Here is a 25,120-nt window from a genome sequence, read left to right as displayed (position 1 = left end):
TTAAACAGAAATTTAATTAACAGTCAAATTTCATTGTCGACAATTGCACCTACATAGATGCAATTGTCATAAGTACTTGAATTTCAGATAAGTGCATAAAATACAATGTCAACCGCAGTAAGCAACTCATTAACACTTCATCTTAAAATTGACATATTGCAAACATTTTTGAGTCATCTCATTTAAATGCAACATATAAAATATTCTCAACAAATTCTATTTAAATAATAATTTACACTTTATTCATTATAAATCGTTTAACCTAAATGCATTGAATATAATATCACATTATTGCAATTTACAGAATATTTTAGAAGTTCCTTTCTATTGCAAATTGTCAGTTAAACGTATACAGATTGCAGATAATTGAACAACAATATATACACTTTTTATTTAGCTGAGTATTTTCACTGCTTTTTCAATCCACTGTCGCATCTTCGCCACATCGACATAGACACTAGAGCCCCCACAATTCTGCTGGCCAAAACTAACGATGCCCACCAGCTTGCCATCGAGGACCAAAGGGTTCCCAGAGTCACCTTGGCAGGCTTGACTGTACGCATTGTACGCACAAAACTTATCGTCAAATATTACTGGGAAGTACTCCAACAAACACCAGAAATGACTCAGGACTTGCAATTGCGCCACTTGCAATATTGTCGATGGATTCAAATTGTTACTGCTACGTCCCCAGCCTGTGATCGTTGCCCAACTCCAGGGATCGGGACTTTTTTCAGCCATCGGAATTGGTTGAATCCTTGCGCTGAGCTCTAGAGGTTTCTTTAGAAGAAGCATCGCAATATCATGTATTTTTCGCGTACTGTTGTAATCCTCGTGGCAGAGAGTTTTAGCTATGCTCATCAACGATCCTCCTTCGTTGTAGTTTATAGAACCCGCTCGAATTTGGAGTTGTTGTTCGGGTTTCTCTACAACACAATGCGCAGCCGTTATTACAAATAGTTCACTGTATATGCTGCCACCGCAAATGAATTCATTATTAAGGAGCAAAGCGATCTGCCAAGGTGCTTCGTCAATTGTTACATCTTGGCCACCAATAATGCGATTATCCACATAATAACTATCCACGGAAATTGTTAAAATATTTAGGAACAGTAGCGCGAGACACTTGCTATACATTGTAAATATTTAAAATAGAGTTTTTTGCTTTGAATACTCTTTCTTTTATAGCCCAAGAGCTGCAGGTAGTTGGCAATAAATCACAAATATTATTGATAGTTTATCTTTATTTGAAGTGCAAGTTGAGGAAGTCTAAGCTCTATCTTTTGTTTTAAATACTTGAGGTATTTTTCATTTAAATGTTCTAGGTAGGTATTTATAAGTGAAAAGTGACACATTGAATGATGTCATTAGCTAAGCTAAGCGTCATAAACGTATTATTTAATTTGGGCAAAATTATTCCATTTAATAATTTAATATAATATATCACAATAATTAATTGTGACTTTTTATATTTTGAATAATTTTTTAAATTAGGAATTTGAGAAATATTTTGAAATCTTCTTTAACCTCTTATTGTTGTTAAGAATGCAAGTACTCATTGCTCACTCAACTTATATATAAAATTAATGAAATCAAATGAAGTTTATCGAAATATTTTTGAATGTAGGAAATTATTCACTCAACGTATATTTAAAATATTATTCATTTTTCATATTTTAAAGAGTATCATTGCTATTAAACTAAAATTAAAATATATATTGAAAATCTGCAGGCAATTTACATTTCGTATTTACTTATAGAATTTAAATTGATGAGATTTTTTTTACGAATTGAATTTATAAGACTGAATATCGGTAGAAATAGGAGTATATTTTTTTCACTACTATATGCTGCTCTCCGTCGTTGCTAATAATTTGCCATGAGCGTTAATTTGTTTTTTTAACGAAACTGGATTTGGGAACGTTTGCATCTACGTGGTTTGCATATTGCGGTCATATCTTTATCAGCGAGCTGGCAACTTTGCTAGCCAGGGAACAAAGCGGCGGCGGTAGCTTTTTCATATCAATTTCCCGGCGAATTGCCGTCGGCTGCGATGGAGAGAGAGAGAGGTTTGAGAGGAAGGTGGCGGAGGAGACGTCGTTGCACAGATTGGATTGGCAGACTGCGCGTAGACATTCAGGCATTTGGCCAATTTAGTTTAACGCGCCGTTTTTCGAATGCAAAAAGCCAAAGCGGAGAGGCAAAAATGAAGCAAAGCTGCAGCAGCTGCTGCTGCTTCTGTTATCATTCAATTGCCGCCACGCCCACTTGAGCATTTTGAATGCCAAGTACGAGGAGCATTGAATGATGCTTGCTTGGTTCTCCGTTTTCTGATTTAATTGGCCGCACGCAATGTCCGCTTTGAGTCCGAAAAGTCAGAGAATGGAGTTGGCTTTTTGGCACGAGGGGTGCCAACGAAATTAGCTTAACAAGCCGCTGGCCACAAAAGTCTGACATTGCGACCAAAAACGAACATTGTCACCTCGAGGATAGATGCCAGTTGACAAGGGAGAGGGCGAGGGCGAGGAGTGCTGTTGAAATCGATTGGATTGGATTGAAACTGTTGACCAGCCACGCGACATGGCCTCGGGTTAGTTGCATGGCCATCTGATTGCATTGTATCCGTGTCTGTGTGTCTGTGTGTGTGTGTGGGATTGAAAAGCGTTTAAAGCGTTGCCCAGCATTGAGGGTTGCGATTACGTGTTTGGAATAATTTGTAGTGAGGCAGCAAAGCAAATAAAAAAAAAATAAAATGAAAGGAAAAAACATGCATACCAAATTGGTTTAATTCAATAAAATCTTCAAGGGTTAAAAATAAGTTATGAGTCAGCATCATTTTGTGCTGGCATTTTAAATTTGCTGTCGATGAAAGAGGCAGCCAACAAGCAGCACTTGCAACAACCATTAGCCACGGGCCATTTTGCAGTTTTGTTGCGCACAAGTCTGGAAAGTAATTCTATTAAAACAAACAGCGTTACTGCAAACAATCAACTCGCAACGCAAGTCGATAACATTTTAGCTGCATAAACAAAATGCATGTTGAGCGTTGAAGTCTTGGCAAATATGAAATTCCATTAATTTGATGCATGTTCATCGCTTGTACTTGCCATGCGCTCTCAAGGTGCATCGCAAACAGACCAAGGGGCGTATGATTAATGCATTCTGCTGTTCTTTCTTGCTAATGAAGTCAATAACTTGGCAAAAACTGTAAAATGAAAACTTGTTTAGAATTCGTATGAAATTGAAATGCTTCTCATACCATTTATGTAAATGTAGTAAATTGCTAGTTGATCATTTAATATAATAGCTGACGATTTAAATTGAACTCAGCAATTTAAAGTGCACTCAATTATTGTCAATGCATTAGCGACCTTCAAACGGTTTGTTATTGTTCTTGTTGCTGGCAATGAAGTTATTAACTGATTACAGAATACCCAAACCCAAGGGCCAGACATTTTCAAACTTGGCCCAAAAAATGTAATGGCCATAAAAGTTGTTGCCCCATTTGTTTGGCCACTCACAAAATTTGTTTGGGTCAAAACTTTTGATTTTTAATTAAATGCAAGCAAAAGCGTTGGGAGAAGGAAACGGGAAACGGAAATGGAAATGGAAATGTGGCAGAGAGTTGATTCGCCGTTGAGTTCAGTTCTTCATTGCAATTAATAGGTTAAAAAGCAAACAAACAAAATGAATGCGCGCTCACAAAGCGAATCAACTCAAATTGTATGTTTACTTCTCTCATTGCCGCTCCTGTGCTTCCCTTTCAGACAGGAAACGGATCCACAGTCAAAGGAAAAGGAAACGTGGATACTTTTACCAACGATGTATTTAATTGCATCCCAATGGAGCGCATTCGACAAACTGCAACAACAAACAGCACAGCAGGGAGTAACAACAAAAAAGCGGAAAGAACTTTATCGAAATGTTTTTCTTTTGCTTTCTTTTTTAACATGTGCAATGAAAGTAAGAATTTGCCCAAAAGAGTTGACGAGTTGTCTGTGTATCTATGTATCTCTGTGTGCAGGTATCTAAAGGTGGGGCAGACACTCCTCAAAGGGAACGAACGCAGTTGAGTGGCGGGTAACATCTTGCATGGCTCCTTGGGGAAAAATCATTTTGCATAAGGTTTAACAAATATGTTTTCATGTGTATGCTTGGCTGAGTTTTCTTTTTTCTTTGTGATTTTCGTGTTGCAAATTATTCATTGGCCAAATTAGAGGAAAAAATAACTGCAGAGCTGAATTTTGCAGCTTCTTTCATTCATTGCAATTGAAAAGACTTTTTGTATCAATTTCTATACAACATGAAATGTAAATGTAACTACAGAAATTATTAATAAATTGAGTAAACACATAAAGAAATAAACATCTTAGAGATGTTAAAGCATATCGTATTATTTTATTAAAATTGAATTCAATATTATCGTGTTTTTTTTGTTTTCTATTTTAGGTCAACTAAATGGATGTTTTGCATCAGAGATTTTAGAGAAAGTAAGTACTGAACATGTTAAATTAAATGTTACCAAATTTATTTGTAAAATACTAATAAGCCAAACCCTGATAAAAGACTATTAAATTTATACATTTATTCAATTGTATTAAATGCCAAGCCATTAAACACTTCACTGTTAACTGAAGAGCATTCATCGGTCGAGCTGAGATAAATTGCCACAAATCTTAGTTGAAATAAATCCAGTTGAGTTTTATCTCCATCTCCATCTTCATCATCATTTCGTTGTTACATTTCATGTCTCGAGGAAAGCTTAATAAAAATGTATTCATTTCGCATTTGTGTCAAGTTTTGCAGCTTTAATTTGTTGTGCACAAACTTAGTTACGAGTTTGTCAGCTTAGGAAATTGTAAAATAAATTGAAATATGAGACGGGCATTTATCATTTGTCACATATTTCATGTAACTGCTTTTCCCTCTCCATATTTTTCTGAACATAGTAAATACTCCTTTGTTGCATATATTTTGCGGGTAATCCGAATATTTGCGACAGCAGCAGCTGAGTCCTTGGGATGCATAAAACTATCAACGAAATGCAGGCTGAATTAAAATATTTATGCATGGAACGTGAGGCACATGTTTATGCTGCCTCATGTTGTGTGTGTGGCAACTTTTTGCTGGTAACATTTTGATTGCTGCTGAAGAAGAAAAACGGGAGGAGAATTGCGTGCAAATTTGTTTATTGTTTTAATAAATGTCAACAGTCTGCAATTGCCGGCAATTAAAGACATGCTCGACAGTAGTTTATTCTGTTGCATGCAACGCCATGTGTTGCAATGCGTATGATAAATGTCGGCTGTCAAACAAATGAAATTCTGCCCATCGACTGCATAAAACTTGCCAAACTCCTTTTGTGGCCTGGCATGGAAGCAAACCAAAAACTTGCGAGCCGCAAAATGCAATGACATAATTTATGACCAATCCGTTGGGGGGCGGCGAGTTTTGCCAACGGACAAATGGGCGTGGCAAGGAGATCAGAGGTCACAGGGCGTTGCTTATGGCCTGCCATTTATTTAACCGTATGCGCAATTTTTTGTTGGTTTGGTTTCGCGTCCGTTTCGGTTTGGTTTGGTTTGGTTTGATTTCATTTCACAGCATGCTGCGATTTGTTCGATTGGAAAAATTGAATTATATAATTTTGATGAGCATAATAAAAAGCGGCAGTTGCACTGGGGCGTTGCAAACGCTATAATTTACCACTTACAGCGATAGAGGAAGGCAGAGAGAACAAAAGGGAGAGAAAGAGGATGGATTACTTTTTCTATTTAATGAATAACGCGCAGAATTAAATTGAATATCATTTTAAACTACGTTAAAGTATATTAGTTTTTATGGTAATTTGTTGATACGAATTAAGTCTAGGAAAAATAATATTTTAGTAATGCGTTTTTCACCTATCTAAATTTATTTATAATTTTACAAAATGTATATGAATTTAATCTACAATTTCTAGTTAAAGTATTAACTTTGTGCACTATTTTTGATTCCAGCAAATTTGATTGTGATTATACAAAAATAGAAGATAAAAGTTATTTAAGAAGTAACTTTATAATTTTTAGTGGCTTTGATTGACAATCTGGTATGGTATTTTTAAATAGTATATTGGTATACCTAACATAGCCTTCGGTATGTTTTAGTATTTTTGGTATATTTATTTGGTATATTTTTACCATATGATTTTATAGAAAATGGGTAGCGGATATCTCATAGTCGAACACGACCGATTGTATCTTTCTTACTTGCTATTGATGATTGCAAAAACATATTTATTTAGTATAACTTTGCGTTTACAGAATATATTTATTATTGATTAGCGTCAAAAGAGGAAATGACATGCCGTTTGGTATGTTTTTCATATTTATTCCTTATGTTAATGTAGTATATCTAAGCTTTTTTGTAGAAATATTTATATGGTGTACTTTAGTGATAATTCTGCTTGATATTGTTTTTCTTTTATTGTATAACAACTATCTCACGGTCGAGCATACTCTGACTGAAGCTTTCTTAGTAATTCAAATTGTAGATTCAATTCTAGTTATGCTATTTATAACTTGTTTTAAGTTTCTCCTTCGTCATTTCAAATCGTAATCTGATTGCATTTCTTTCTACATTTGTCTAATCCAATCCCCAACTTTTGATAATCTGCCAAATGTTACTCGAACTGATAATTCCCAATCATTGCACAACATGCAGCATATTTGCTTGCCACATGTTTAACTTGTGGCTCAAGTTATTCTAACTGCTGTTGCCTTTTCGGCCAAAGGGATTCGACTTTCGAATTGGGGAAAGCGACTGGAATAGCCAACTAGCTTTTAGTGCTATCGAAAAACGGAATAAACTTGTTTTGAAACGTTTACGACAACTAAAAGTTTTTGTGGCACAAAACCCAAAAAGAAATCTACAACATTGGTTGTGAATGTATTTAGCGCCCATTTTCCATTTGCACATGTGAAAAAAGAAACATTCAGAAATATAGAAACCAACTTTACGTATTCGAAGCGTTTTTCCATCGAGTTGGATTTCAAAAAAAAAAAGAATAAATAAAGAAATGAAAGAAATGTTGGGGAAAAACGGAAACGCCGCTGCCTAAAAACTACAACAAATTTTCATGTGCCAAATTCGACGTTTTCATAGACGACTTTTTGGCGCTGCACACAAAATTTTTGGAAATTGCATTTGCGCCATTTCAGTAGAAGAGAGGAGATGAAGAGAGAAAAAAGGATATCGGGGGAGACACACTGTATGTGTATTGCCATATTTTTGGCCCTTTGGGCTGTAAAAGCTAAAATGTTTGGCGGCTCAAAAACGAAAACGCGGCAAGAAGCGAATGCCGCCAAAGTGGATTGCCAACTGCTGTTGCTGCTGCTGCTGCCATGCCCCCTCTCCCTCTCTCCAAATGCTGCCCATCACTTTGGCCACTTAAAAAGGTGTTGGTATACCTGTTATTGCCTCTCTCTCAAAGCTCTGTGCTCTGTGAGCCTTTTGAAATCGCGGCCACCTGGCGTTGGTCACGGATTTTGTGGGCATGGTTTTGTGGGCGTCTACGTATGCCTGACTGGCCTGACTGGCCTGACCTGAGTGCAGCACTCTCTTTGTCTATTCAATTGAACTGGTTAACAAGTGCAGCGTACGCTACACGAGTCTACGGTCTACGGTCCACGGTCCAAACTCTGCTTAATATCCGGCTTGAAATCGCCGAACGTCTGGCTCTGCTTCTAAGTGGCTGGCCTCGTTTTATTGGCTTTCAGTGCTGATGCAATAAACTTGCGTAAAAGTTCGCGTCTCGTCAATCGCTATGCGTTTCAATTTCCATATTCACAGTTTCTCATATGCGTTGCCATGAATTTGTTAAAGTGATTGCCACTCGATAAGCTGGAAAAGCTCAGATTTCCTATTGGAGCAAAGTATTAAATTTGAATGCATATGTTTAAACGTACGGCAAATATCGAGAGCGAAGAATGGAGATAAGTCTATAGATTGAGATGTACAAAACTTTTACTTCAGAGTATGAACTTTAGCTGGTGATTTATGCTTTCTACTTTGATATTTAACAATAAGTTAAAAATGTATCGTTTTTTGTTGAGGTTTTCTCTCATCAATTATACTATTTTGTACTACAAATTGGTATGAAAACATACCTGATAAGTCTGAAGATAGAGTTGAGTATTAAAATATAGTAATAGATAGAAATATTTCGATAAGGATGTATATAATGATCTATATATATTAAGATACACACCTTTATAGAGAGATACAGGTAGAATTATAGACTGAAATTCAGAAATATATGTAGGTGAAATTTAAATAATGATGTAGATATATGAAAAGTCACATATAGATAGAGGTAAAGATCGAGATATACATAGAAAGAGATAAAGATATTGCTGATAGATAGATACAGATAAATATGCAGATATATAGAGCTGTAGATTGTAGATACAGATCGATTTTACGAGCAACACAAAATACACCAATCTGTAACCTTCGTGAATAAAGTTTAGCTTAACAACTTTACAATATTGACACATTTAATTTCCAATTCAATTTTTGTTTGCTCTCCTGACGATCACAGCGTCTGCCAATAGCTTTAAGCTCGTGCGTCTGTCTACTATGTGATTGTGAACTTCCATGTGACCAATATGAACATACTGTGTACATATTTTTAAACAAAACATCGCCAGTTGAGTCGTATAATGCGCGTGGATTGCACAGGAATTCCTTACTGATTTATTTATGGCACTTTAGTGTGCGTGTCACACCACTCAATTTGGTTATTCATTAAAAAACCAAATGGAATATGCTCTACGAGTGTGATTGTATGCGTGTGAGGTGTGAGTGTGAGTGTGCGTGTGCTTTAATTGCTGGGCATTTTTAATGGGCGAACACGACCGTACACAATCGACACACACATACAATCGTCATATAATACAATTCCCCTACAATGTGCAATCGAGCGCATCCGGCAACAGATGCTGCGGTTGTCATTAAAACACAACAACGCTCAACCGCTCAATGTTTGCCCACACACACACACACACACTCGACGTACATTTGCCATATAATATCGTTCAAATAAACGATATACCGAATTTGCGAAATTAATTAAATCGACAGAAAGTAACGGCACATTTTGGTTGTGGCATTTCGCGAATGTGAATGTGAATGCGATTCTGATGCCGATTCCGATTGTGAATGCGAATGTGAATAACGTTGGGAGTCACGTTTGTTGCGTCGCCATCGATGCGTAAAATCAATTGAATAACTTTAAGCTGCAACGGTTGACAGGTGTGAGCTTAAACCTGAATACCTCGCTGTCAAATGGATAAAGCGAATAAACTGATCAACTTAATGAACGTCGACACTGCGCAACCCAACCACAGGAGAGGAATGTCATAAGATATTGAAAATGCATTTCATTTTTTGCTCTGAGATTTAATTAAATTGATTTCGACTTCAGATTAACTGAGGTAAACTTCAGTTATAGCCTGAAATCAACTCGTTGAAATTCATGTTGTGCAGTGTAGCCAGTTGCATAAATGATTTAGTTGCTGCCTTTGCTTGGTCAAAGGACATTAGCGTGGAAGCTGTATAAGTCGTGCAGTTGGAATATAGCTATTTAATCCGTGTCTGCATTGATTTGCATTTGCATTTGTCACACCTTTGGCTATACTCTACTTATTAAATAATTTAAATTTGTCAAGAGAGAGTGAGTGCATATGTGTCTGGTATTTCTGTCAATGCCACTCGACTCAATTGTCAATTAATGTCGCCCAGATGTGACTCTGCTCAAGTTGTGTTGTGTTGCTCCTTTTTGTGTAGGGATGGAAAGAAAAGGGCATCTCATTAATAACCGTAGAACCAGCAAACTCAATGCAAATGTTCATACATCACTCATACGTCATGTGGGTTAATCCAATCATTAGATGCCTGCTTTGCTGCTGCCGTATCTACTCCTGCTGCTGTGGCCTGTGAGTGACTGAGATCCAAGTTGGATACGCTTTCGCATACGCCACTGACAGCTCATCTCCCATCGCCCATCACTCGGCGATGGTTAAATGTCTAATCTATGGTTGACGGCTATGTTGGGCCTCAATTCCAGTTTGTGGATATCAATCACAATGCTAAGCTCCTGCTTGCTTCATCCCTTTGCCTTCGGGTCAGCTGCTGGTAGCATTAGTTGGCAAATGCTTCATTATGCCCACTAGATGTCCAAGCCTTAACCCCATCAGTTGGATAATCAGCAGCAGCGGCAGCAGCAACAACTTCCTCAATGAACACCTTCGTAAGCTGTGCACTTAAATAATTAAATTGATGGCATTAAGAAAAGTTTTCCAAATGCGCCAATTAGTTGTTAGTGAAGTTGTCAACTTGACGAGAGCGAAAGCGGCCAAAAGGAAAACTCGATTGGAATTCAATAAACTAGGAAATGATTTGCATAAACTTTTTGCTAATATCATTAATTTCTATTATATGGCAATTGCAAATGAGAAAAGTTCAGTTGGTGTCCGTGTGCTTAAAAACTTGCGAATGAGAAGGTGAAATAGATATCAGAGTTTTTAATTTGAATATAATCTATTTATTATCAGTTGTAGTAGTAGTTTGTTAGATTTCCATCAAAATTCGAAAATAATGTTTAAAAAACAAAACATTTAGTTGAAATTCGCTGTTGAGTTGTTTTCTGGACCCAGGCGCATCGGATGCTTCACAAATGTCCCGTCAACCGCCGCCGATACCCAAGACAGCTGAGCGTACGCCGGGTCCGCTGGGCAAGGATACCAAGAGCAATAATGATAAGTTCCTGCAGGATTTGTATTCCAACACAAATCGGTTTCGCAAGATGCACGGTTGTCCTGAGTTAAAAGTGAATGCTGCTCTCAGTAAACACGCTCAGGAATGGGCGAATGTATGCAAAGAAACTTCATCTATTTATATTATATTTTGTTTATGTCTCCAAACTGTTCCTCAGCATTTGCGGGATAAGAACATAATGCAGCATCGGCCGAAGCCCAAGTACGGTGAGAATATCTTTCTCTCAGGCGGCATGGATGTAACTGGTGATTTGCCAGTAGAGATGTGGTATCGAGAGATAAATGCCTTCAATTTCGATAAGCCAGACTTTACGCCCACTTCGGGGCATTTTACGCAGCTCATCTGGAAATCATGCACAGAAATGGGCGCGGGTGTGGCACGCAAGTTCGTCAAACAGATTTGTTTTTGGTTTACACTTAATATGCGATTGTTTTTTAGGGCGGATCGTACTTGGGTTGTTTGCAATTATAATCCACCTGGCAATGTTATGGGACAGTTCAAGGAGAATGTGCCAAGAAAACTATAGAGCGATGTCTTTGTAAACATTTGATAAAGCTCCAGAATTTAAAATTTTAATAGCGAAAAAACTAAAAATTCTCTTAATTTAAATAGTATTGGTGGGAATTTTAAAGGTAATTTTCTTAAATACCAAAGCAGGTTCATTTCATAATAAGAAGACTAGATTTTAAGTTAACATAATAATACAATATTTCATTTTGTGTTTTTATAACGAAATTCTAAGAATATTTATCTTTTGGGATTATCAAAATGATAGGAGACCTTTCGATCGGCATATTCTTGGGTGCGTCAAGTCAAATTTTCAATATTTCGTGATATGTTAAAAACATTTCAATTCAAGTGTCCAATAATTTTCATATGAACCACAGAATAGACTTTATTGTTGAGAACATAACAATTTTCTTCAAAACAATAAAAAAACAAGTAAGAACGTTACAGTCGAGTGTGCTCGACTGTGAGATACCCGCTACCCATTTTTAATAAAGGCAAAATATTGCGATATCATTTTCAAAATATACCGAAAATACTAAAAAAATACTAAAAATATACCGAATGGAACGTTTGGTATATCGATATAGTACACCATTCAAAATATACCATAGACGGCACAATGTACCAGATTGTCGGTCAAAGAAACTCAGACCCCTAGTAATTAGGCGTTTTTGCCCATACAAAAATATTTCTTCCACAATTTTTATACCCGCTACCCATAGGGTAGAAGGGTATTATAACTTTGTGCCGGCAGGAAATGTATGTAACAGGTAGAACGAGGCCATTCCAACCTTATATATATATTTATATTCTTGATCAGCGTCAACAGCAGAGACAATATAGCCATCCGTCTAGATATCAGAGACTATAAGAGTTAGATATACATATATATATGTTTTTTTTTTTGATAGCACTTGTTATGTTTACACGAAGTTAAAGTTTGCTTCAAACGTTATCAATACCCCATGCTCCCGTAAATTATCAAAACTCGAATAACAAACGTAATTTTAAAGCTAGAGAATTTTTATATTATTGTATTGGAGTGCGACTGCGGCTTTCCAACTTATTTCCCCCAATGATAGAATGTACTATAGTTATCTCACAATTAGAATAAATAAGTATAAAATAAAATAAGATGCAATCAATATCATGTTCATTTTTAAGTTTATTTTTGTAATTTAATTCATAAATGTCTCAGGTTGAGCTTAGTTTTTTGGCCTCCTCTTCGATCCATTTTCGAAGCTCCACGACATCTGTATAGACACCAGGAAGACTGGGATTACCGCAAGGCTTAGTAGGCCCAAAAGAAACAATGCCCACAAGTTTACCATTGTAAGTCAATGGTCCACCAGAATCTCCTCTACAAAAACCTTTCCAAGGGGAAGCAGCACAGATTGTTGCTTTTATAATTTCTGTATTATAAGCTCTAGCGCACTCCTCGCGATTTACAATGTTCACATAGACACTTTTTAGATATTTTGCAACGGGTTCGGTCTCTGTTCGTCCCCATCCAGAGACAAGCACTGTAGCGCCGTCATTAGGAACTGACTCTGCCAGTGGAATGGCCTTGACAGTTGGACCCATTTCAAGGGGCGAACTTAACAAAAGCAGGGCGATGTCATATTCCGCTTTTTTGTTATTTATATTTATGTAATGATCATGCACGGTAATCTTGGCAACTTTAATCACCGATCCACCATTGTTAGATATACTACTGCCAACGCGCACATCAAAAAACTCGGAATCAAGAAGCTTGGAATCGTTATTGTGAACACAGTGCGCTGCTGTTATAATGGTATTTTTGCTATAAATGACGCCACCACAGTGATACCGTCCTAGTATTTGCAACGAGACTTGCCAAGGTATTGCCTCTATTTGTGTGTACTTTCCTCCAACGATGCGATTGTTTATTGGTCCTTTTTTCAATAGAAATTCAGGTCCAATCGGCAAGTGCAATGCGCAACCTAAAGTTGCCACTGAGAGCAGGACTAATAATGTAGGGAACATTTCTAGTTGACTTGTGAATACCAAAACCCGCAGCATTTGAGTTTTTATAGAAAAGTTGAATAAGAACAAATTTGAAAGAGTTACAAAAGTTTATCAGCTCAAAAATATGCGAGTTGTAATAACAAATAATAATTTATTGTTTCACTCAACTAATTATTTTGCTGGTGGCTTAAAAGTTTCGTAATTTCTCAGAACCTATGTATATACCCTAAAAGGGGGTTTTATATGCAGCAAAGTATTATATACATTTGTGTTCTCAAGTTGAGCTTACTTTTGTGGCTTCCTCTTCAATCCATTTTCGAAGCTCCACAACATTTGCATAAACACCAGGATAACCTGGTAGAGCGCAACCAATGCCATAAGAAACAATGCCCACAAGCTCACCCTCATAAACCAATGGGCCACCAGAATCACCACCACAGGAATCTTTTCCAGGGGCAGCTGCACAGATTGTTGCTCTTGGAACTTGTTCATCATCATTAGCCCTGGCGCACTCCTCGCGATTTACAATGTTCAGATGGACACTTTTCAGATGGAGTGGAGCCTTTCCAGTTTCTGTCCTTCCCCATCCAGAGACAAGCACAGTAGCTCCGTCATGAGGAACTGACTCTGCCAGTGGAATGGCCATGATAGTTATACCCATTTCGAGGGGAGAACTTAACAAAAGCAGGGCGATGTCATATTCCGCTTTTTTGTTATTTATATTAACATAACGATCATGCACGGTAATCTTGGCAACTTTAATTACCGATCCACCATTTTTAGATGTACTACTGCCAACGCGCACATCAAAAATCCTTGGATTTATTTTGTAAACACAGTGGGCGGCTGTTATAATTATGTTTTTGCTGTAAATGACGCCACCACAATCATGCCGTCCTAGTTTTTGCAGCGAAACTTGCCAAGGTATTGTCTCTATCGGTGTGTCCTCTCCTCCAACGATGCGATTGTTTATTGGTCCTTTTTTCAATAGAAATTCAGGTCCAATCGGCAAGTGCAATGCGCAACCTAAAGTTGCCACTGAGAGCAGGACTAATAATGTAGGGAACATTTCTAGTTGACTTGTGAATACCAAAACCCGCAGCATTTGAGTATTTATAGAAAAATTTTATAAGGAAAAATGTCAAATAGTTACGAAAATTTATCAGCTTAAGAGTATGCGTGTTATAATTAAAAAATAATAATTTATTGATTTGATTACAACTATGTTGTACTCAGCTAATTATTTTGCTGGTAGCTTAAAAGCTTCGTAATTTATCAGAACATATGTATGGTATATACCCTAAAAGGGGGTTTTATATGCAACAAAGTATCGTATACAATTGTGTTCTTTAAGATAAATTTGTTCTCTAAGGCTAACATGATGTTCAAACAGAGACCAAGGAGATTTCCGGTTTTGCGAAAGGCAATCCAGTTAGGTTACTGGTTGATTATTTGAAAAGGACTATGGGGTAATCAATGTGAGCATTTGCATTTTCATCGTTTTTACTATTATCATCCTTGTATTATTTAATGTGTCGTATATTTCAGCTTTTACTTTAGAATTTTTCTTTAATTTCATAATTTGAATAGTGGAAAAAAGTAAAAAAAAAAATAAATCAACGAGTTAGTCATAGGGATTTTGGATTGTGGAAAACAATATTAATGTAATCAATATTAATTTACATAATTTATTCTTTTTTTATATTTTCACCTATAATGTTTACGCAGCACTGTGCTGGTTTTTATTCCCGGTATCCATAGGGTAAAAGGATATTAAAACGTTATGAAGGCAGAAAATAAACGTAAAAGACAGAAGGAGGCATCTCCGATCTTTAAAATAAATTTATAATCTTGATCAGCGTCAGCATGCGAGACGATATACCAATGACTGTATAATCTTTGTGATTCCTGAAAATTTGATAGTGATCAGATAAAAATTCGAACTTTTCTGTGGAAAAAAACGCCAACTTACTAAGGGTATTACTATGTAAATATACCAAGTATACCAGTTCGAATATTAATTTTAGTATTTTTTTGGTATATTATTTCGGAATAATTTAATAATATTGCCGCGCTGTTTTGATTTCATTCAAATATGTAGCGGATATTCCACAATTAAGTGTGTTCGACTGCGGCTTTTCTTTACATATTTTCCCCAATGGTAGAATATAGTTTTCTTACGATTACAAGAAAGAAGTATAAAATAAATTAATATGCAATCAATTTAATGTTCATTATTACGTTTATTTTTGCTATTTAATTCACAAATGTCTCAAGTTGAGCCTAGTTTTGTGGCTTCGTTTTCAATCCATTTGCGAAGCTCCACAACATTTGCATAAACACCAGGATACCCGGGTACAGCGCATCCATGGCCATAAGAAACAATGCCCACAAGCATATTTAATTTTTTTGATTTGCGGGGCGGAAGTGGGCGTGGCAAAAATTTGAAACAAACTTGATCTGCGTTCAAACATAACAAATATTGTCGAAAAAAATTATTGTTCTGTCTCTTATAGTCTCTCAGATCCAGTGTTTCATACGGACAGACGGACAGACAGACAGATGGACACACGGACATGGCTAGATCGTCTCGGCTATTGATGCTGATCAAGAATATATTATATATTAATATATACTTTATAGGATCGGAGATGCCTCCTTCTACTTGTTACATACATTTCCTGCCGGCACAAAGTTATGATACCCTTCTACACTATGGGTAGCGGGTATAACAAGGAAGAAAGTCGATATACAGAAAATATTGCCTTAGTATATTAATATAGAACTAAATTCAACATATACTATAGAGTACTAAAAATTCTAGATTGTCAGGCCAATCAGCTAAGTTCCGATTGCAGTAAGCGCTTTTTGCCACAATGTTACAATACCCTTCTACCTTATGGGTAGAGGGTATAAATGTCTTAATAATCATGGTTGCCTTTCTATGCTTAGCATCTAATCTCCACTCTCACACTCGGCATGAAATCGCTGCCAAGTCCGTGTTGCCAGGCCAACAAAAATAATTTGCATAGCTCGCGAGAATTCGCAGGGAAAGATTATAGATTTCACACTGCCCTCAAGGGACAGCATCAAATGCAGGCTAAATTTCAGTTTTTTTGGGAATTGTTCCAGGCAGAGAAATGTAACTTGATGCCTCGGCGTGAAATATTTTATTGAATTTTATGCTGCGGTTGTGGAATTTAACGCTTCGCTTGCGTTTTGTGTCGACTGCGTTCTGAGTTGAGGCCAAAATTTAATTTGGCACATTTTTTTGCGACAATTTCACGTCACACGTCATTAATTTTGCATTTTTGCCATAAATATCCTGTTAGGTCCTGGCTGGGTGGGTGAGTCGGAAGTTGGGAGGTTTTTGGTGACGTGACGTGGACACGTTGCTGATTCCTGTCATGGCCCTTTGACACCGACACACACTCACACAACCTCCATGGGGCGACGAAGGTGTCGCTTGTGCGTTGGCCCTGAGGGCTCAAAAAATATGACCTATCCCTCTGACAACATGGCTAACAGTTTTTGTTAGCCATTTTTGTTATTTATTTATTTTTGGCAAGCCGAGTCGAAATTAAAAACGGGAAATTCACCATAAAAATTCATAGTCTACCTCCCGGGACGTCGTCGAGTGCTGTGATCACATTTCTGTCGCCCTCTCTCTCTTTCATTATTTCTGTCTTTTTCACACATTCCACTGTATTTTCTGCAATGCTGTTGTTGTTGTCGTTCATATATTGCCATTGCGCCTTTTGTTGACTTTCGTTTTGCCTGTTGTTTTCGTTGTTGTAGCCAGAAGCATTTTTGCAGCATGCTGCCAACCAACTTTGATGGGTTGCCAGCTCCCTGTATGAGTGTGCCAGTATGTGTGTGAGTGTGTGTGAGTGTTCGTTTACTTGTCACTTGTTGGCGGTGTGAAATTGAAGCCAGCAGCACCAGCAGCAGCAGGAGCAACAGTCAACGTAACAAACACCCTCTGAAAGTGGTTTATTGGGTTAGGGTTACGGTTTATGTGGCAAGTTGAAAGTCGGTTATGTTGTTGTTCTCTCTCTCGGAAGTCAACGATTTTTGGAGCACACTCTGAAGATGTGCAATTTAAAGAGATTATGTGACAAGACGGGTATTAAAGAGAAGCGGAAGAAGCCGATATAAGCGCTCTTGGCAGTAAACTGATTGACGATACTGTCATATGCAGTTTTATAGCATACTTTTAGGATTGAACGCAAATGCGCTTAGCTCTTGTAGCAACCTGAAAGTATGCAATCACTTCTTTTTGTTATAGTTTTTGATTATGTTGTTTAGTTTAAAATAAGTTTAAGCTGCTTTGTCGTTGTTGGCAGAATACTAATTTAATCAAGATGAAATTCTTTACATTTTTGCACTGATTATATTTTAAATAACGTTGAGTTAAACAACATGACAGCACTTAAATTTCAACTTCAGTTTTGTGCTTTAATATTAAAGCGAACGGACATTAAGCGACCAATGGAAAATTTGCTACATATTTGCATTAACGACAATTTGCAGCGCATTGAAGTGAATGCAATTCATCAATGCTTGCATATTCCTTACCCGCATGCCACAGCATCTGTTCTGTGTGCAGCTCGCACTTTTATTTAAAGCTGCATTTCAATTGCGTCAACATTGAATGAGCAATTTGAACAACATATTAATGGAATGGCAACACACACACACTCATACACACATACATAGCAGGTCGCTCATCAACGTCAACAGAATCTGCCATGATGCTATACAATGTAATTAAACCAGATGAACCTGACAATCAGATCAAGTTTCTTCCTTGTTTCTTTGTACACCTTTTGCAACCTTTGCAAGCGGCAAATCTCATTCATGCGATGCAAATGTGCAAAAAGTCAACAGACAGGACAAGGATGGCGACGTCAGACGCGTCGAATGATCCGCTTAAGGAAACAAACTGAACGATGCTGGAAGACCGCTCGATGCTTTTATGCATTGTAATTTGCGCGTAATTTCACATGGAAAACGTGAAAATGCTCTGCCATTTTTCCAACAACAACGGGCAGAGGGCAACACAGCCACCACCAACAACAGCAACAACAACAGCAACACTGTTGGCATCTGCTTACGGCAAAGTTCTCATTTATTTTAATGCGTTCAACGCTGACGACGTGCAAATGGCTGCCAGTTTGCCATTGCCAGGGCTTTTCAGTTGCATACATAGCTCTTCTTTTTTTTACCCCGCTGCTTCTTCTGGCTTTTTCATTTAAAAATTGCTTGCAGATGCAGCTGCAACTCGTGTGTGTGTGTGTGTAGCATTTGGTATATGTGTGTGTGTATATGGTGTAATTATTAAGCTGACATTGCAGCTGTGTGTCGTCTGCTGCCTGCTGATGCACTTTTCATTCAATTTCAGTGGGTCAACAACGGCAGCAGCAACAGCAGCCATAACAATGCCAATTTTAATGGTCATTACAATAAGACCATAACCATAAAAAATGCACAGCTACACACACACACACGCGCACAGCCAGACGCACAGACTTTAATACGCCTGTTCACAGACAATGACAACAATAATGATTCGCATTTATTGGGCTTATGGGGCGTATTAATAATATTCAACTGTGTGGCCTTTGCCAACACTACACGCCCCTTAAGTCGCACAAAGCAAACGAATTAAATTTCAATTTGAACACCAAGCGTCATACAATAAATTGTTAAACAAAAAATAAACATAACACGCAAAGTTTTGTCTGTCAAAACATGACATTGAAACAGTTTTCTTTTTGTGCCAACAAGTGACTAATTTTGAGAAATTTCACCAATGTTGTTTTAATTTATATTTTGACTTTAAGGAGAGGATCGCAATAGTTTTGAATTTAATATAAAAATGAGGTAGATAGGTGTTCGAGCTAAGAATTAAAGTATTAAGTATTTACATTTACATTGAACTGTTGAAACTGAGAGAGACAATATACAAAGTAGATGGGCAACAAGAGAGAATAAAATAGTTCAACTAATAGTCCCAATTGGCATCATGTTGACTTATTCAGCAATTCGTTTACTTGCAACGACAGCCAAATTAAACTGACTCGCTGATTTGGTCTCGCGAATGAGCTATAAATATTATGCATATCCTGGCATTTCACTCACACTCAGACACTCACAATAACGAGATGCTTTAGAAGCAGCAGCATTGCATAAATCTCAATATGCAGTGACGTGGAACGTAAACGAATTTGGTGGCATTGTCGAAATCTCTGGGTGGTTAAAATAACAAAACAACAGACAAATGAAACACAACAAAAAGGAGTCAAGAAGAATGGAGAAAGAACTGCCTGCTGCATTAACCCTAAAGCCGTCTTGGCATTATTTAAAATCAGAAAACCCTTCAAATTGCATTTTAATAGAATTTATTGCGCCAAACGATTCGAAAAGAAATTCCCACAACAGTATCCGGTGGGGGCGAAGAGTGGGAGAGACACAGACAGAGAGTGAACTGCAACACTTGACTTTCATGTTGCAACAAAATGCTATTCTCAAGACGGAATCGCAGACGCAGCCAAAGTATTGCGATAAGAATGGCTCTTCCTTTGGTTTCGCGGCTCTTCCTCTGTGAGCGCATTCTGTGCAACGATGCGCATCAATTGCAAAAATAGTAAAGACGTAAAATAAAATTTACAAATCCGCGTTGCAGGACGAGCAGCAGTCAGGACACAAATTATTACTTGGCTCGCCGCCAAAATGTTTAAATTACAATTTGCACAAAATATATATGTATGTATGTACATGCACCTCCAGATGCTACCACACAGAGGCAAGCACAAAGTATGCAGAGAAAGTAGAGGCAGAGGCAGAAGCAAGTAGCCGCAGGAAGCCATTTGGTTGCAACGCTGTTTGCCGCCTCATCTCCGCTTGGTCATAAAAATCAACAGCCAAGGCAAAGACGTCTTTGCCTGCCGAGTTGTACTGCTTGATAAACTAGCACGGGAATTGTCTTGCCACCTGCTGTTGATCTTTCTGCTTGCGCATATCAACGTTGCGTATACGCAATGTGCATAACGACTGTGAGCTATTGTGGCGCTGCTGGCAAGCAATTTACTTTGTTGATTTACTTATACAACTGGCAATTAGTTTAACAAGCTTGAACTACTTATTCGCATTCAATTATAAAATATAATTCATGCATTGAGAAATTGAACAATCCACTTCACTTATTGAAGACTTAAGCTGCATTCGAGTGGAGCAAATAATCCCCTAATTAGACACACATAATCTGCATAAAAACTCAAATGGCATTTACCATTAGCTGCACAAAGGAAGGGCCAAAGTCGAAATGCAAAGGATCAAAATGCTTGATACGCCATTAGCGCAATCTGCTGAACAAAGCTGCCGGGCAGCAAGCCAGGGGATAGTCAACAGCTGAATGGGCCACCCAGCTGAAGCTGAAGCTGAGGCTGAAGGTTGAGGTTGAGGTTGACCACAATTGTGTGGTCACGTGATGACTTTTAAGCTGCGACCGCTGCCCCTGTGGTTGGCATTTCTTTCAACAGCTCAGCTCATAATTTCCACAAAAAGGAAAACGAGCAAAAACCAAAAACGAAAGAAACAAATGATATGTGGTGGAAAAGAGAGAAACCCAGAAGAAAATGGTACGAGTCGCGTTTTTGCATTTTGCGCATATTTTAATTAATTTAAGTTCTGTTTGTCTGCCTAACAAATTTACGGTAGAAGCCTTCTAAAGTTTTCGCCTTACAGGTTGACAGCCATTTAAAAATGCATAAAACGTTTTAATTAAAATTCTGTTCGAAAAAAGAAGTGGAATTGCTTTCATATTTTTGTTTTTTTTTTTGTTCTTTTATACTTTTCGGTGGTGGCCATTGCCCTCTTGCACTCATAATTCATTTCAAATAAAGAGAAGTATAAAAAAAAAGTTGACAAAAATTTGGAAAACATTGCGGTTCATGTCCGCACGACGACAGCTTCCATATGTGGCCGCTAGATGGCGGCGTTGCCGTTGGCACTTTACATGCATGACTACGTGTCCTTTTAATATCCTGTGTGTGTGCGCCGCGACGCTTCAAAACTTCCGTTGTCGCAAATAAATAAATAAAAATACAATGATAAATGAACACACTCACCATTTTTTGTTTTATGCATATAAATAACGTAATAAAGAACAGAATGCGAATACAACAAATGCTCACTAACATTTTTAGCGCAGGGAATTTTGAGCGCAAATTCAGGGAACTTTTCAACACTGAGGTTTACTAGGTTTTCTGGTAATATTGAATTACAGAAGGTCAGTCAGTTAAACTCAATTTTCTAAATGACGCTTTAAAAATTAGTTTGGAATTAAAATTTGTGGTTCAAATGGAGCATTTCAAATTACATATGTATATTATATATAAAATATATTATTATGGAATATTTAAAATTAAACATTTTTATTCCTAATAAGAATTTTTACAGAGTAAGAAAAGCCCTTTTAAATAACATAATTCTCTCAAAATAGTACATTAATTTATTTCCTCATTTGAAACTAAGTCTGTGTAATTCTAATTATTAATAACTAATTCCTAGTTGTTCCACAAATGTACATTAAACTAAAGCCACGAGCGATCTTGTTGCATTCGTTGTAGAGTTTTGTTTATGGCACATGTGTAATCGCAGTGTTCATTATGATATGATACAATGCATCAATTGCACAATTAGTATTTGCATAATTTGACCTACTCTGGCAACATGTTAAATTATTCACACAGTATTCCTCTCCCCTCATCCCACAAACAGCCCCTCCATACAACATTTGAGAGACAATATTCAATTACGAGCATTTGCTGAAATGTGCTAAACATTTCGAGTGTCTGGTCCAAAATTAATTTGTTTGTGTAACAGCAACAAACTAACAACAACACTTGCAACTGTGGGACACTATCAGCAACAACAACAACAAGGACTGTAGCAATTTCATTCCATTTCCACATCGTGACACATTTGGACCGGTGTTGGTTTGCTCTGGTCAGGACGAGGTCTGAACACTCGGCGTGTTTCTAAGCCAGGTGCTGTTCAAACAAATTGCGTACGTGTATGTTGCGCTTTGGTCCTGTTTTGTCCTTTTGCCTCCATGGTCCTTTGGTAATTGTAATGCGAGCAAATAAACGAGCAAGTGAAACACGAATATTCATACACGACAATGCCCTCAACAATGAGTAAGGGGAGTTAAGGACATTACAAGGACATGCACAAATACAAACATACATCGATGCATAAAGCCAATGCCAAATGTAAAGAAAACAACACCACATTGTGGGGAAGGGTTTTGTCCCCACTGGGGTTACAAGTGGCCCTCACAAATTTTGCAATCAACAACAAATTTTTCATTTCGGTTCACACATTTTTGTTTTTAATTTGTAACAAATTTGAATTTATTTGCTGCCAGCACCTGCGATGTTAGATGCTTTTCCCCTGGCAGCAATCGAATTAAGTTTGCGAAATGTTCCATTCCAAGTTGGCAAAGTAAATAGAACGGAAAAGTGTTGGATATTGAGCTGATATTTATATTAATATAATTAAAAAAAAAACCAGAGAATATTTTTTCATATTTAGACGTCAAAGAAAACAAATGGTTCCCTATAAAAAGTATCCGATGAACTTATGAAGGTGACAATATTATTTTTAATTATACCGGTTATTGTAAGCCTTCTAAAAGAAAATGGTAAGGATCGGCTCGGCTGTTGACCCTGATCAAGAATATAAATATAATTATAAGATGTCTCCTTTACATACATTTCCTCTCTGCACAAAGTTATAATACCCTATGGGTAGCGGGAATAACCGATAATAGTTAAAATAAAAACCAAAAATCAATAATGTGAATTTATATTGAGTAATGTTAATTGTTTTAAATTATTCAAAATACCTGTGAGTAACTCGATAATTTATTTATTTAACTTTTTTCCACAATTCAAATTATGAAACTAAAGAAAAATCTTAAAGTTCAAGTTCAAATATGCAGGAAAATAATTAATATAAGAATGATAATAGTAAAAACGATAAGAATGGAAATGCTCACATTAATTAGCGCGTATTCCTTATCAAATAATCAATCAATAATGTTACACAATTGTTTTTCTTTTGCAGCAGCAAAAGCATAATAGACATTGGGAAATCTTCCAAAGAGAACAAATTTATCTTAAAGAACACAAATTTATGCGTTACTTTGTTGCAGAAAACCCCCTTTTAGGGTATACACCAAAGATATGTTCTGATAAATTACGAAGCTTTTAAGCCTCAGCGAAATAATAAGTTGAGTGCAACATAGTTGTAATCACATCAATAAATTATTATTTTTAATTGAATCTCCCATATTTTTGAGCTGATAAACTTTCATAACAATTTAATGACATTTTTCCGCAATGTTTCCTTTCCTATAAAAACTCAAATGCTGCGGGTTTTGGTATTCACAAGACAACTAGAAATGTTCCCTACATTATTAGTCCTGCTCTCAGTGGCAACTTTAAGTTGCGCATTGCACTTGCCGGTTGACCCAGAATTTCTATTGAAAAAAGGACCAATAAACAATCGCGTTATTGGAGGAGTGGACACACCGATAGAGAAAATACCTTGGCAAGTGTCGGTGCAAAGAAATGGATCGCCTTATTGTGGTGGCGTCATCTATAGCAAAAACATCATTATAACAGCCGCCCACTGTGTTGACAAAGATTATCCAATGATTTATGGTGTGCGCGTTGGCAGTAGTACATCTATCAATGGTGGATCGGTAATTAAAGTTGCCAAGATTACCGTGCATGATCGTTTTACACTTGATCCAATAATTGAATATGACATCGCACTAATTTTGTTAAGTTCGCCCCTTGAAATGGGTCCAACTGTCAAGGCCATTCCACTGGCAGAGTCAGTTCCTGATGACGGAGCTTCAGCTATAGTCTCTGGATGGGGATGGACGACAACGGAAACAAATCCTCTCCATCTGCAAAGTGGCAACGTGACCATTTTAAGTCGCGAGAAGTGCGCCAGGGTTCATGGTGACAGAAAAATTACAAAAGTAACTGTCTGTGCAGCTTCTCCTGGTTCTTGTCATGGTGATTCTGGTGGTCCATTGGTTTTTAATGATGAACTTGTAGGCATTGTTTCTTATGGAGAATTTTATTGTCCACCCAATATTCCCGGTGTATATACAAATGTTGTTGAGCTTCGAAAATGGATTGAAGAGGAAGCCAAAAACCTAAGCTCAATCTAAGACATTTGTGAATTAAATTGCACAAATAAACGTAATAATGAACATTAAATTGATTGCATATTATTTTATTTTATACTTATTGTAATCGTTAGAAAACTATAGTCTCTCATTGGGGAAAATAATTAAAAAAGCCGCAGTCGAGCACACTCGAATGTGGAATATCCGTTACATATTTGAATAAAATCAAAACAGCGCGGCATTATTCTTAAAGTATACCAAATACTGTAAAAATACTAAAAATATACGAAATTTGGTATATTTATATAGTAATACTAAGTAACTAGTAAGTAGGCGTTTTTTTTCCATACAATAATATTTCTTTAATAACTTCGACAATTTTTATCTGATCACCACCAAATTTTCAGGAGTTACAAAGATTATACGGTCATTGGTATATCGTCTCGCCTGTTGACTCTGATCAAGAATATCCTTTTGCCTTGTACGTTTATTTCCTGCCTCCATAAAGTTTTAATATCCTTCTACCCTATGGATACCGGGAATAAAAACCAGCACAGTGCTGCGTAAACATTATAGGTGAAAATATAAAAA

At 37.1% G+C, this 25,120-nt stretch overlaps 6 protein-coding genes across 6 annotated transcripts in view; 2 read left to right on the top strand and 4 right to left on the bottom strand.

Annotated features, from left to right (window-relative positions):
• LOC133850734 (vesicle-associated membrane protein-associated protein A) overlaps positions 1–25,120 on the bottom strand; it is a 58,290-nt gene that overhangs the window by 5,844 nt on the left and 27,326 nt on the right. The window lies entirely within an intron of this gene.
• On the bottom strand, positions 225–1,152 carry LOC133848826 (trypsin iota-like). The gene has a single exon (XM_062284524.1). The coding sequence runs from the start codon at positions 1,135–1,137 to the stop codon at positions 394–396; it is 744 nt and encodes a 247-aa protein (XP_062140508.1). The 5' UTR covers positions 1,138–1,152; the 3' UTR covers positions 225–393.
• Positions 10,589–11,442, top strand: LOC133850736 (Golgi-associated plant pathogenesis-related protein 1). Its single transcript, XM_062286915.1, has 3 exons — positions 10,589–10,912; positions 10,976–11,202; positions 11,257–11,442. The coding sequence occupies exons 1-3, from the start codon at positions 10,718–10,720 to the stop codon at positions 11,342–11,344; spliced, it is 510 nt and encodes a 169-aa protein (XP_062142899.1). The 5' UTR covers positions 10,589–10,717; the 3' UTR covers positions 11,345–11,442.
• LOC133846450 (hypodermin-A-like) lies at positions 12,484–13,367 on the bottom strand. The gene has a single exon (XM_062281446.1). The coding sequence runs from the start codon at positions 13,333–13,335 to the stop codon at positions 12,523–12,525; it is 813 nt and encodes a 270-aa protein (XP_062137430.1). The 5' UTR covers positions 13,336–13,367; the 3' UTR covers positions 12,484–12,522.
• Positions 13,592–14,422, bottom strand: LOC133850829 (trypsin alpha-like). The gene has a single exon (XM_062287056.1). The coding sequence runs from the start codon at positions 14,420–14,422 to the stop codon at positions 13,592–13,594; it is 831 nt and encodes a 276-aa protein (XP_062143040.1).
• Positions 23,764–24,620, top strand: LOC133847446 (hypodermin-A-like). The gene has a single exon (XM_062282493.1). The coding sequence runs from the start codon at positions 23,789–23,791 to the stop codon at positions 24,569–24,571; it is 783 nt and encodes a 260-aa protein (XP_062138477.1). The 5' UTR covers positions 23,764–23,788; the 3' UTR covers positions 24,572–24,620.

This window comes from Drosophila sulfurigaster, chromosome 2L, assembly GCF_023558435.1.
Source record: "Drosophila sulfurigaster albostrigata strain 15112-1811.04 chromosome 2L, ASM2355843v2, whole genome shotgun sequence".
Lineage (NCBI taxonomy): Eukaryota > Metazoa > Arthropoda > Insecta > Diptera > Drosophilidae > Drosophila > Drosophila sulfurigaster.
Note: the sequence above shows the minus strand (reverse complement) of the source record. Positions and strands in the feature narration are given on the sequence as shown.